This window comes from Phoenix dactylifera, chromosome 1 (genome assembly GCF_051530095.1).
Source record: "Phoenix dactylifera cultivar Ajwa chromosome 1, Ajwa_hap1_PhDact_Kaust_v1.1, whole genome shotgun sequence".
NCBI lineage: Eukaryota > Viridiplantae > Streptophyta > Magnoliopsida > Arecales > Arecaceae > Phoenix > Phoenix dactylifera.
Window position 1 is genome coordinate 749080 of NC_143190.1, and position 13744 is coordinate 762823.

A 13744-nucleotide genomic window follows, 5' to 3' on the forward strand; every position below is an offset into this window, starting at 1 on the left:
CCTCCAGAGCTTATTTGTTTGTAGGAGTCATCTCTTCCTTATTAGGAGCCAGCTCTTTTAGAACAGAAAGCATAGAGCTCTTTTTATGAGTCGGCTCCAATTGCTCAAGAGTCAACTCCTAAGCCACAAGCCTATTTTCTTAAGAATTTCTCTTATGCAAAAGGATCAAGCAAGCCAAATTCTCCTCTAATTTTGCAAAATCTATTCTCACTAATAGGTTTGGTGAAGATATCAGCTAATTGGATTTCAGAACAAATAAATCAAGTATTACATCACCTTTTTGCACATGATCTCTTATGAAATGGTGTCTTATCTCAATTCACCCTACATTATTTTAGCAAATTCTACGCAAAGAGACTCATTAGTAGCACCGAAGATAATGTCATCTATATAGATGTGAACAATAAATATGTCATTATATTTTCTTTTGATAAATAATGTAGTCTACTTTTCCTCTTGAAAAACTATTTTCTATTAAGAATTACTAATTAGCACCAAGCTCTAGGAGCTTGTTTTATAACATATAGGATTTTTGAGAGTTTAGAAACTTGATTTGAAAAATTAGGATTTTCAAAACTAGATGATTGTTTAACATAAATCTCTTTAGAAATAAAACCATTTAGACAAGCACTTTTCATATCCATTTGAAAAGTTTAAAATTCAAATTATAAGAAAATGCAAGCAACATTCTAATTGCTTCTAGGCTTGCAATAAAGGTACAAATCTCATCGAAGTTGATTTCTTTTTCTTGAATATACCCTTACGCAATAAGTCTAGCCTTATTTCTGATTACAACACCATATTCATCTAATTTATTTTGCTATACCCATTTGGTTCCTATGACAGGATGATCTCTAAGACTTAGGACTAAGGTCTATACTTTATTTCTTTCAAACTGATTTAGTTCTTCTTGCATTGCAATTGAGCAGTTTTCATCTTTTTCAACCTTTTCTATAGTCTTAGATTCTATCTGAGAAATAAATGCAAGATGATTACAAATATTACTTAAAGAACCTAGTTTTTATTCAATAAAATAGATAATCTATATTTAACTCCTTACGGTGATTATGATTATGCCTCCACTCCTTTGATAGGTTATTGGTAGCAAGAGGTGTCTCACCTTCACTTTCTTCTTTTTCATCACCTTTGGTAGGTTCCTTGATTGTTAGTTTTTCCGTTCCTTCTTCAAATGAACATGTTTTATCATCAAAAGAAACTATCTTCCTTAATGGAAGAGGTTTAATCTTAGCAAAAATATGTATAGATTCTTCTACCACTAGTGTTCTTTTGTTAAAAACTTTATAAGCCTTATTAGTAATTGAATAACCAATAAATATAGCTTCATCTAATTTGGCATCAAATTTACCAAGGTTATCTTTTCCATTATTAAAAACAAAACACTTACAATAAAAAAATATGAGAATAACTAATGTTTGGTTTTCTTCCTTTCCATAGTTCATAAGGTATTGTTTTAAGTATTTCCCTAATTGGAGCCCTATTCATTATGTAGCATGCTGTTTTTATAGCTTCATCCCAAATATATTTAAGGATGTTACTTTCACATAATGTGGTACGAGCCATATCTTCAAGTGTCCTACTTTTTTTCTTAATAGTACCATTTTATTGAATTAGATGTCGAAAGATTATGTTGAAAACCATTTTCAGTGCAAAATTTTTTAAAATCATGTTTTTCAAATTATTTTCCATGATCAATTCATATAAAAACAATTGATTTTTTTTTCATTTTGAATCTTTTTACAAAACTTAGAAAAAAACATAAAAAGCTTCATCTTTGTGAGCCAAAACCAAAACCCAAGAATCATCAACAATCACTAAGCTATAGTTCTTTCCACCTAAGCTAGTTGTCCTAGTTGGACCAAGGTGATCCATATGCAATAGTTCTAGTGGACTAGAAGTTGAAACCATATTTTTAGGCTTTTAAGAAACTCTAGAATCCTTGCCCATTTGACAAGCATCACAAACTTCATCTTTTTCAAAATTAATTTTTAATAAACCTATCATTTTTCACTAACTTGGAAGCCATGTCCATGCCTGCATAAGCAAGCCTCCTATACCATAGCCAACTCATTTCACTGTTTCTGGATCTCATTGCCATAAAATATTGAATGCTTTGATGAGAAAGGTCATCCAAGTCAACAATGTATGTATTTCCTTATCTATGGTGAAGAGAGAACTTATGAAAATTTGTATGGTGGTTTGGAGCAACTTGCCTCTTACATCCACCCCCTGGGACTCTATTTGTGAGTCCAAGTTTCTCGCTAATCCAAGGCTGGTCTACATAGGTTAGCCGGAAGTCCTGCAACCACGAGGGCTTTATGGTTCACTCAAGGATTTTATATAGAAAGTTATGGGAGAACCGAGGCCCAGCCTATTAAAATGTCTCCGTCGAGGTGCCTTCGCTCCATGAAACAATCATCGAAAACATCTCGACACCAATTGCTGGACGCCATTTTTTTGGTGTTTTCCTGCGCCCGTCACTATTAGAATAGAGGCAGGTAAAGAAGTCCATGCCACGAGCAGCATGGTATCGAACCGAGAAGAGGGAGCTTTCGTTTTCGCCATTGCTTGTTCGCATTTGTCGTTTAGAAATCCCTGCCTAGATTTCCCACAGGTGGCAGGCTTGTAGTCGCTCGCCAGGTGGAGACGAACGAAGAACAATTGTTAACTCTTGCAAGGTTCTTCGGACATCGGAGTACGGACACACAAAATACGGATTAGAAAAGACAACCCAATGGGCAAACACCTACTCTTTGCCAGAGAGATGAGCTCTGTTAACGTCGCGAAGGACTTTTTTTTCTTTTTCTTGGGGGTTCCCCGAACGAGCGAGTAGAGGAAAAAAGCCTGGTCAACTGAAAAATAGAAAAAGATACCTTATATTTGATTAAAATTTTTAAAAAAGAGAGATAAAAAAGTAGCTTTTCTATAATAATAAATTTTTTATATTTTATGAATATGAAAAATCTAAGCTGAAAATTAGAGAGATTTTTTTTTAAAAAAAATACTCCTAAGCTTTCTTTAGATAGAATAGTTGGACTTTTCAAAGGAAAAAAAATAGGAAAATAACTTTTCTCTAGGAATAAAATTTTCATATTTTATTAGCATAAAAAATCTAATTTTTATTAGCTGAAAATTTGAGATATTTTTCTTGAAAAAAATACTCTTAAGTTTTTTTTAAGGTAGAATGAATAAAATCTTCTCTTTAAGAATATCGATGGTAACCTAAAGGATCAAAGCTTTCAGGTTAGAATGTAACTTCTGATTATTTTAATACCACTTTGGGAGGGGGAAGGTCGCATGTACTTAAAAAAAAAGAAGAAAAAAGAATGAACCAAATTATCTACTGAAATAAGTAATTTTAGCCGTTCATGCACTATAACTTAAATTGTCATTTGGAATCCTAGGTGGGGCATCGGGTGCATCTTATTATTAAATGCAGCAGATGGTAACCGGATTATTAATAAACACCTTTCTCCCATCGGAAGAGGCTAAGAACAGAAGGGATGAAAAGGAGATGTGCAACATTTGTGGGCGTTTCATGAGGCAATTTTGGATGTTCCGGATGAACTGGACTTCATGTGAGACCAAGGTTTTCATCTCAACCAACATCTATGTTTTTCTTAATCTTCACCAGAAAAATACATTTCGAAATTAATTTAAGAAAATACTTGTCGATCTCGATTTCATCATCGGTCAGGATATCGATATCTTGGATTTAATATATCTGCTGAGATCTTGAAAAATCTTGCTTCTTTCCAAAATTCATCTAAGATGCATCAGGTTGAGAAAATCTGAGCTCTCGTTTCATCTTGATCTGGCTCATCAACAAAGCTGATTGATATCTCATACCGCTATAACCAAGCAATCCATGTCCACAGAGTCCTTTTTTCTTTCTTTCTATGAACCAAATAAATTAAGAAAATAAGAAAACTTTTGACTGCGTTGCTTCTGGGAGTTGGTTGTTTCCCAGCTATACCTCTTGAACCATCAGGTCAGGTCCAAGGGGCTAAACTAATCAGGATTTATTTTCAATGAGTCATGGGAAATGGATTGAGCGTATATTAGCAAATGGCAACATCTCAAAGGGAATGGAGCTTGAAACCACTGGCAACGGCTATGAATTGTTTTTTCTTTTTAAGAACTAGGTTAAGTGGAAGTCTTTAGTAAAATCAGAGTGAGGAAAGAAACGGGATCTCTTGTATCATGATAAAAGGATTCTATATCTTACCCAACTTACCCAGTTCGCACACTCAATGAAGACTCTAATGAATTTCTGCTATAAGGATGCATTTGGTTCGATAGAAATTGGAATCAAAATAAATTAAAATGAGAATTAGAATGGCCATGTTCTCGGGATTGGATTTTAGAGGATTGATGTCTCTACGTTCCCTCTTGAAATCGAAATGGAATAAGAACTTCCTTCAACCAAATAGCTGGAACGGAAGTCATTCATCCCCATTCCCATTTCCGAGCCTAACTTCTTCAAACCATATATACCCTAATAAGAATCATAATAAAATGATTCTGAGACTGTCAAATGGGCCCTAACGTTTGCAGCCTATATCGAGAGCTAGATCTCAATGGAGAAAATAATTTTCTATAAACCATGTCGTCTTCCCACATTTGAGGTCCCTAAGCGAGAAACTTTTATTTGGATTTTACAATGCAAATGAGAAGCAACAGTAACTGGTGTCACTAAGCTCTGTTGCACTCGCCAGGTGTATCACTAACAGCTGCCGAATTAAGCAAAATAACCACAAACCTCTCCGGTAGCTTAATTAATAAGACAGGCTTTTGGAGATGAAGCTACGTGTTTGGTATAAAATTCCACACTCAAAACTTAGAAGCTGCATGGCGTTTGTCAGATGCATGCATAATAAGATTTCGAATAATGGTTATTATTTTATCATTAGTTTGTGTTAACCCTTGTTATATTATGAAAATTACAATCGTAGCTTGACACTTTAATTTGTTGTTTAGATGAAATAATACTTTCAGAATTCATTGCTCTTGGAAAAATACTTTATTATAATTAACAGGACTCCTACGGTGCAATTCTTACCACCCTTCATAATAACTAACATTTGGCCAATTAATCAGGAGGAGTACATGAATTTTGTCAGGGTTTCATCCATCTCAATATAATATATTGTAGACCTAGTACACATGAATACATATACCGAGATACAAATAATATAATATAAACTAATCAATAAATATTTTTCAACCACTTCTTTCTAAATGAAATTTTAGTTTAATCAATGTTCTGATAAAATTGTTAAAATATTAGATTTACCATTTTTCCTAAAATTTTTTAGATTTGATTTTAAAATACCATTTGAGATCTTGAAAACTTTTGATTTCAGCGAAGCTTTTGAATCTTATCGTATTGCTCAAGATAAATCAAGATCTTTGCTCATGTTGGTATCGGTATAACATTCACCAACGTCCAGAAGACCAACGTTCGAAATCAGCCGCCAACTCGTGCGGGAAGCCGCCCTTCCACTCCCATGTCCCGGCAAAATTTAGTCTATAGATTGCAAAGGATAGTAATATAATATAATCCCTCGAGCAACCTTTTACTCCCAGCTTGCTTCTCTTTGGCTTTTTTGCCGTCCGAATCCAATCCTCTCTCTCCAATCCAAAGCTAAATTCGAACCCAAGAGGTCTTTTTAGCTCCTACTCCTTCTGACCAAAGGCGGTCGAAAGCAGAGAGTTTGGAGAGAGAGAGAGATGAAGAGATGCAGGAATGGGGAGACGTGGGACTTTGAGAGCGAGATGCCGGCGGTGAGCAGGAACGGCGGCGTCATCCTCGGCCTGGACGGCGGCACCACCTCCACCATTTGCGTCTGTATCCCCGCCGCCCTCCACTCCTCAGGCCGCCTCCCCGACCACCCCCTCCCCATCCTCGCCCGCGCCGTCGCAGGCTGCTCCAACCACAACTCCGTCGGAGGTCTTGCCATCTCTCTGAATCTCAACATTAAAGATGCCTCCTTTAATGGTTTTACTTGGATTCTAGATAGCCTTCATCTGGATACTCGTTTTTTAATTTTTCTAATCAGATAATTATTTATTATTCTGTTCATCGAAGTCATAATATTGAATGTTCTCTGTGTGTTTTAGTATCGATTTATCTATTGTTTCTTGATATGCAGATGATTGACTTCTTGTTGCATACTGTAAAATGTAAATTTCTTGTTGTATAAGTGATTAATGCGATGAGTGGTAGAATCCATATCTCGTTGTTGCAATTTGTTGGTACATATGTTCAAAAACTTTGGTTTTGTTATTTTGATTATCAGCGAAAACTGTATTTTGATGTTCAATTCTGTCTGATTTCTTGAGAAATGGGTGGTACGAGTTTGGCCTCTTGTTTTTGAGCGGACCTGATTTCCAAATAAGAGGCGCGTTCTTACAAGCTTCTATCGTTCAATATTTTTGGGGGAATGAATGCCTAGTCACAGATGTTTAGTTGCTTGATGGGCCAAAAACAGATATGATAAAGCTTATAGTTCTAACTTCTGTGTGATAGGTAGAATGAGATTGCTTGTTGCAAGTATTTTAAGCTGCTTGCTTATTAATTGTCATTGAGTGATGACATATTGTAACATTCTGAGGTTGATTTGTTGTTTTTTTCTGAGAGGTTTATTTTTTGTTTTGGATGCTCAGAAACTGCAGCCAGGGAGACAATAGAGAAGGTTATGGCTCAAGCCCTTTCAAAGGCGCACTCAAGTCGATCTGCTGTTCGGGCAGTTTGTTTAGCCATTTCTGGTGTAAACCATTCTACCGATCAGCAGAGGATACTGGACTGGCTCAGGTCTGTTCTGCTATTATAAGTTTGGATAATTGCAGAAACTCCTTCCTGAGACCCTTGTATGTAATATGTATTAAAGTTATCATGCTAGTGTACATTGCGTCAGGCTTAAGTTGTTTTTATGTCTAAACTTTTAGCTGCAATATTGGTTATCTGAGAAGATATATAGCTCGATTTTATCTTCAACAGTACTTCAATCGACATGCTAAACTGGTTTTCTTTTAAAGCATATGATGGACTGAAAAGCTGTGGTAGCCTGCCAATATGCTGCTAGCATCAGATTTGGATTTTTATACGAAGTTGATATAGCATCAGTTTGGGAGTTTTTTTTCCCCCTCTCTTTTCTCTATGTTTCCTTGATTCTTTTTGTGGGGAATTTGCATCAAACTTTTCAAATGAGCCTAAGCGTCTAGCACTTCATATTGGCTGTGGATATCTCTAGAACAAGAAGATGATAAAAATTCTACACTCTCTTCGAATCCAGTTATAAGTAGCTTGAAACTTTTAAACTTATAAAGCTTTTGTATTTTTTTTTTTTTTTGAATCTCTTCTAGTTGTATTGATTCTTTGGCCTTGTGTTGCTATAAGTCTATACCTTTGAAATGATAGCAGGGTTGGGCTTTATGCATTTCTGATTTTTTCCCTTCCATAATGTTCTCCAGAAATATATTTCCGAGCCATGTCGAGATTTTTGTAGAAAATGATGCCGTGGCAGCATTGGCAAGTGGAACAATGGGCAAGATCCATGGGTGTGTTCTAATTGCAGGTACAGGTACAATTGCTTATGGGTTCACTGAAGATGGAAGGGAAGCCCGAGCTGCAGGAGCAGGACCTGTCCTGGGTGATTGGGGGAGGTTAGTTTTTAATTTATTTGATGCTAAGACTGATGTCAAATATCGTGCTAGTTTGGTTCATACCTCTCAAGGGTGCACATAATGATCTTATATTATCATTTAAAGAAGATATGGCCTTGTTGAGATCTGTATATGGTGCAGAAGCTTCGATACTATAGTTAGTGCATAACTTACCATGTTGACGCATACTTTCTTTTAGTTTTTCGTAAATGTATATTTACTGAATTTAAAATAAATAATATTCTACAATTGAATATCAATGAACTTGATAATATTCTGAAACATTAATTAGGCCATGGTGTGAGGAAAAAAAAAGAAAGAAACCTAAACCCCGATGAACATGGCTTACAGAATGCAGTGGCTATAACATTCTAAGGTTATATGCAATCAATGTAGATCATCAGTTATAACATTGTTGATATTCGACAGACGTCATTAGCTTGGAGATCCTCAGAGATGCATTTGCTCAATTAGCATTTGTTTTGGTTTGGTGGCTATTGTTGTTATGAAAAGATGCAGTAGAAAAGGAATTGCTTAGAGAGAGGAATTTTATATCCTTGAAGTTAGGGTAGGTGATGGGCTACGGATTAAGTGAACACTAGAATGATAAAAGCAAATAAATGTGGTGAAGTTACATCATTGAAGGAAAGCAAAGGTCATTGGCTTCTCATCTTGTTTCTTCCTTCAAACAAGTTTGAAACACATAACCTGAAAAGTGGTGAGTCATGAGATTCATCTTTGATAAGCCTCTCCTGAAAACCCTTCTCCTGTTCTCCTCTAAGTTCGAGCTTCTTTCCCTTGTGCAGACTCTCCCTTAACTCTTTGTTATCTCATTTGGTGTTCAAGCCATCCTAAGGAATCCTATTTTCTCCGATTCAACTCTCTCTCTCTCTCTCTCTCTCTCTTTCTAAATATCTCATATCTGTCAGTTGGACCATATCATCAGAACTGTGGCCTACTATAAAAGCACGAGATTTGTTTCTGTCAAATTATTTATGTTCACAGGATTTCTCAACCTCACCCAAGAGCTTTCCTCAGTTCATATGACCTCATGTTCAAGATATATTCTCTTTCTGGTGCAAAGATTTTTATTTTCATAATGTCCAAGGAATGCATGGAGAACTTCATTCAATAGATCTACTCATGAACTAGTTGGCAGAGTCCTAACTTTCAAACTTTAACCTTCAGTTGCTGTTGTCTACAACTACTAGATTCTATCCCAAAGTGTGGGAGCCTCTAAAATACAATTACTTGAGATATGGTCTTTTATGGAAGCCTGATAAAACAGCTGTTAACTAAATGATAAGTCATTCTTACTCTGGACCTTTATACTTTGGCTGCCAGTTTTAATATGCATTAAGGGTTTGTGAACTAATCAAGACATTTCCAAAGTCTCACATTTAATAATCTATTCTGCTGTTTGACTTGTTTATACATAACTGAGTCAATAAATCATTTTAAACCTTTTACGATAGAAGCAGAATAAAAGCAGGAATTTATCCACAGATTTGCCTTGTTTGCTGTAGGTTGAATCTGAAGTAACTTACCCGTGTCACCTATTTGTTCAAGTTCAATCCACATTTCATGCTAGTAGTAACAATGAAGTACACAATCATGATGACCCATCATTTACCCTATACTGTTTAGCGAATTTTATATTAAACTTCATAAAATGTATACATAATATTGCTATTTAAAACTTAAATATAGTATAATCTGATTGTTTTTTCTTCGAGCAAAACGGTGGGGTTGCCACCACAAATGTCATAAATTAATGAAATAATATACAAGGCATCGAGGCCAGAGGCCAGAAAGAGGAAGGGACAGAGAAGCCCCTTAAACTAATTATGTATTTATAGTTTTATTTAATGAAGAGGAAATATGATTCAAGAAATTGAACCTTTAATTTCTTTTTGGGTAAATGGTCTACTAGAATGCTGACAACCTAGGGGAGTATCAGGCAATGGTTGTTATATGGATATTATTATTCCTAGGATGGTGCCTTAGACATGTTTTTAAACTAGTCTCATGATTCAGCTGCTTCAAGCTAATCCTTGTTTCTTCACAATAGATGCCACTTGCAATCTATTTTGATGATTTGTCAGGTTTGATTTATAAATTACTTAAATGTCATTACTAATCTTAAAAAACCATTTCTGATGGCGGATACTATTTTTGAAATATTGAATTTTCAATGAACTAACATTGTTTTTTGAGAAAATGCAATGAACTAGGATTATCTATATGTTTTGGATCTCCACATCCTGAAATTTAAATAGGCTACCCATAATAGCTGCTCCAACTTGTATTGAATCAATTCATTGAAATATTGCCTTTATTCCAAAAATCCAATGCATGACCAATAATAGTCTATAGTTTTAAGATTGTAGGCCATTATCATTTCACTATGCACTGCACTCTGCAGGATTTAGATTGTCGATAAGTAGCCTCATTTCTTTGCATTATCATTTAGTGGATATTCTTATGGAACCATGAGCCTCTCACAAAGAACTCAGTTCTCACGCTGATTTGTATACATGGAACAGCTCAACCATCAAGTCTCTTGGGCACTCAAGCATTGTATATCATTCAAAGAATTTTTATTGTTTTATCCAGATATTTATACATGAGATGGCCTAATTAGTAAGTCTGGATATTTGTGCATTCATGCATGCATTTGTGCATGCTCAAGCATAAACAAGCTATGATGCATTTGTTAACTGATTTTGGATGATCTCTGCCGTGGATGCACATTGGAATGCTTTTGTTTTTTCTCTGCTCATATCATATGACTTCCGAGGAAAATGTACATAACTGGATGTGTGCATTATGCAGTGGATATGGAATTGCTGCACAGGCATTGACAGCAGTGGTGAGGGCTCATGATGGTCGTGGCCCCCAAACATTGCTTACACATAACATTCTCAATGAGCTTGGTCTTTCTTCACCAGATGAACTTATTGGGTACTCCATCTCACTCACCTTTTCTTTTTTTTATATAAGCTTATAACTGACTGTCATATAGTTTTTGCATGTGGAATATTTTTAATGGTCAGCAGTGTTACTCAGTGACAGCTTAGAATGAACGTTCACCCTTATGTGTCTGTATGTACTGGAATAGGATTCTTACAAAGATAAAGAGACTGACAAATTAAGTTGTTTTAATCTGAAACTGAAGCTATTAAAAAACTCGTGTTGCAGGTTAAAAGATTGTCATTAGATGTATGACTGATACAGGCCATTAAAAAAGAATTAAAGATATGACTGGCTCAGTTAGAATTTCCTATGACGGCTTTTAAGACTGGTTTTTCAGAAAGGCTTTCTATTGGATTTTTCTTAGCATCCAACTCAATTTTGTTCCCAAAAGTATGCCTGGCACTGCCCTCAATCAACCCTATCTCTACAGAATTTACAGTTATTCTGCTGCATCAATGACCATGACTTCTTTGAACATGCACCCATGTAATACAGCATTTTTTTCTTCTCTTTCTGGTAGAACATACTGTAGTTTAGTAGTGGGAGAGACAATGAGGGTTGCGCTTCCCCAAGTCCCAATTTGTGCAGAGCATACAAACCATAACCTCATCAATGATGCAGGCAAATCTCTCTGAAACTACTGCACCCATGCACCAACAATGATTCATGTTTTAGTTGTGCCTTTGATAATTCCAGCATATTTAATCCACCAAGGGATGTGCATAATGTGCCTAAAATTTATGACCTCCTTTGAACAGGAGCAAGGAATAGACAAGTGCTTGTTTGGTATAACGAGTCTTGTAAAAGCAAGCCTTTCTGTTTAGCTCTATAGACTGTGTAATATAATGCAAATGCTATAGAAAGGTTTCATAGATGGATTAAGTTTAAAAGCTGAGGTTAGAAAAAATTGATTGTTTTTTGTATTGTTTCTTCACTGGAACAGGTGGACCTACACAGATTCATCATGGGCCCGTATTGCTCGACTTGTTCCGGTAGTGGTATCTTCAGCTGAAGCTGGTGATGAAGTTGCAAACAAAATCTTACATGATTCAGTCCTAGAGCTGGCAGCTAGTGTTGAAGCTGTTGTTCGAAGACTTAGATTGTGCGGCGAAGGTGCACTATTCTGAATTAATTGGACTACTATGTACTTATTTATGCTTCTTGACATCTCCTGTCTGCTGGTTTACCTATTTCCTTAGTTGAGTGGCTGGTTGTCATTCACAAAATGAGAAGAAAAAGATGCCTATTGCCGAAGTTTTTCTCAAAATGACGAAAAATTTTGGAGTTATTCTATATCAAGTTATACGAAACTTGCGTTGACTTACGGTGCTTTTTCATTGCAGATGGGAAAGATCCTTTCCCGCTTGTTATGGTCGGAGGAGTTCTTGAAGCAAACAAGGGATGGGATATAGGGAAGTCAGTGATTGATCGTATCACCAAGATTTGCCCAGGAGCACATCCAATTCGACCCAAGGTGCATAAATTTTATTTTATCCCTTGCTTTAGCAATTTGTTCACTGTCAGTTGGAAATTCTGTGCCTTTTGATAGCGATGGACATTTGTAAAGAATTAATGTTCTCAGTTACTGGTTGATTCAAGTGACACATATAAACCTCTCCCACCGGCCATCCTACTTCAGATTTTGTGATTTCTATTTTTACTTTATGCATGTCATCTTTCCACTTGATCTCCGTGCAATATTTCAACTATAGATAAGGGGGAATATGCATTGAATTTACCCGACATAGATAGATTACAGGAGTTGTTGATGACAAAAAAACATAACCATAATATGAAGTGGCGGATTTCCCATAATCAAAGATAGATAAAGATCATATCATTTAGATTGTGTTGCAGTTGTCTTGTAGACTTAGGAGGAAGATAAGCAGGCAGACATCTTCCAAATCCATGGTACTGCATTTTTATATTACTATCAATGCAGTGTAGAGATTCATATACAGTTTGGGATTTGAGTTAAAACAGATTATGCTTCCGAGGGCCATCGTCAAACTGGTGATGTGCCGTCTTTATTTATTTAGTTTGCAAATGTTTGTTGCACACCAAAGTACATAAAATGTGAAATTGTTAGCTTTGCTGGTCTGCTGCTTTAGAAATGCAGGCTATTATTACATGACTACAGAACATATGTTTACTTCAAATGGTTTCTTTATTTTTATCATTTTTTCTGATTGTTCTCACCTTCCCATCTCCAGGTGGAACCAGCTGTTGGGGCAGCACTGTTAGCTTGGAATTATGTCATAGGAGAATTAGGTGACCTGGTGGCTGACCATTAACCCATGGTCTCAACTTTCAGAGAAGTCTGATTGCTGTACAGTGATACTGGATTTACTTGAAGCCTGAAAGAACCATTAAAGGGATTTTTCTAAGCCATGTTTAGAAGATCAACCAGCATTTAGGTTTTTGGTGGTTGGATATTTTCTGAAGGATGAGGTGCAGTATACAAAGTTGGCAAGCTCATTGGTCTATTTATTCTTGGAGTGTAATAGATTTCAAATGCTGTTTAGAATGTAAAAAGAGTACCCAAAAAATGAGGAATGCAAAGCCTACCTGTTTGTTGGGCATTTGTTTGTAGGAATTCGCAGGGCTTTCAGTTGTCTAGTAATAGGAACTTGATTTAGGAATGCTTAGCCATTTGGGCTTCCTTCTAACCAGGCACTTGTCAAAAGGGGTTCGGTTTGGCTAGGATAAAACCCACTAATTTTTAAAGCATTTTGGTTGCACATAAGAGGAACCGAACTTATCAAATGAGACATATAGAAAACTAGTGTTGGTAATATATGCACATGAGATTTGAAGACAGCTTTTATAGTTTACAATAAGTTGCTGTGATATAACTATGTGGATATTAAATGATTAAATCAGGTGCTAATAGGTTTGATCTCTTTTTTTTGGGCATGAAAAGAATAAAATGAAATATCTCTGAAGGCTTTTTGTTTATGATTCACCAATCTGAGAGCTCAAATCTTTCCTGAAGGACTGATTCCATCACACTGCTGCTCCATAGATTTGCCCAAATTTTACAAGAATTGGAATTGGAATCAACACACTGCAATAGGTCCAA

At 35.9% G+C, this 13744-nt stretch overlaps 1 protein-coding gene across 1 annotated transcript; it reads left to right on the plus strand.

Annotated features, from left to right (window-relative positions):
* Positions 1-5358: 5358 nt before the first annotated feature.
* LOC103712131 (uncharacterized) lies at positions 5359-13211 on the plus strand. Its single transcript, XM_008798556.6, has 7 exons — positions 5359-5971; positions 6688-6835; positions 7495-7686; positions 10522-10650; positions 11606-11775; positions 12006-12136; positions 12876-13211. Exons 1-7 carry the CDS (start codon positions 5752-5754, stop codon positions 12954-12956), a joined length of 1071 nt encoding a protein of 356 aa, XP_008796778.1. The 5' UTR covers positions 5359-5751; the 3' UTR covers positions 12957-13211.
* The last annotated feature ends 533 nt before the right edge of the window (positions 13212-13744 follow it).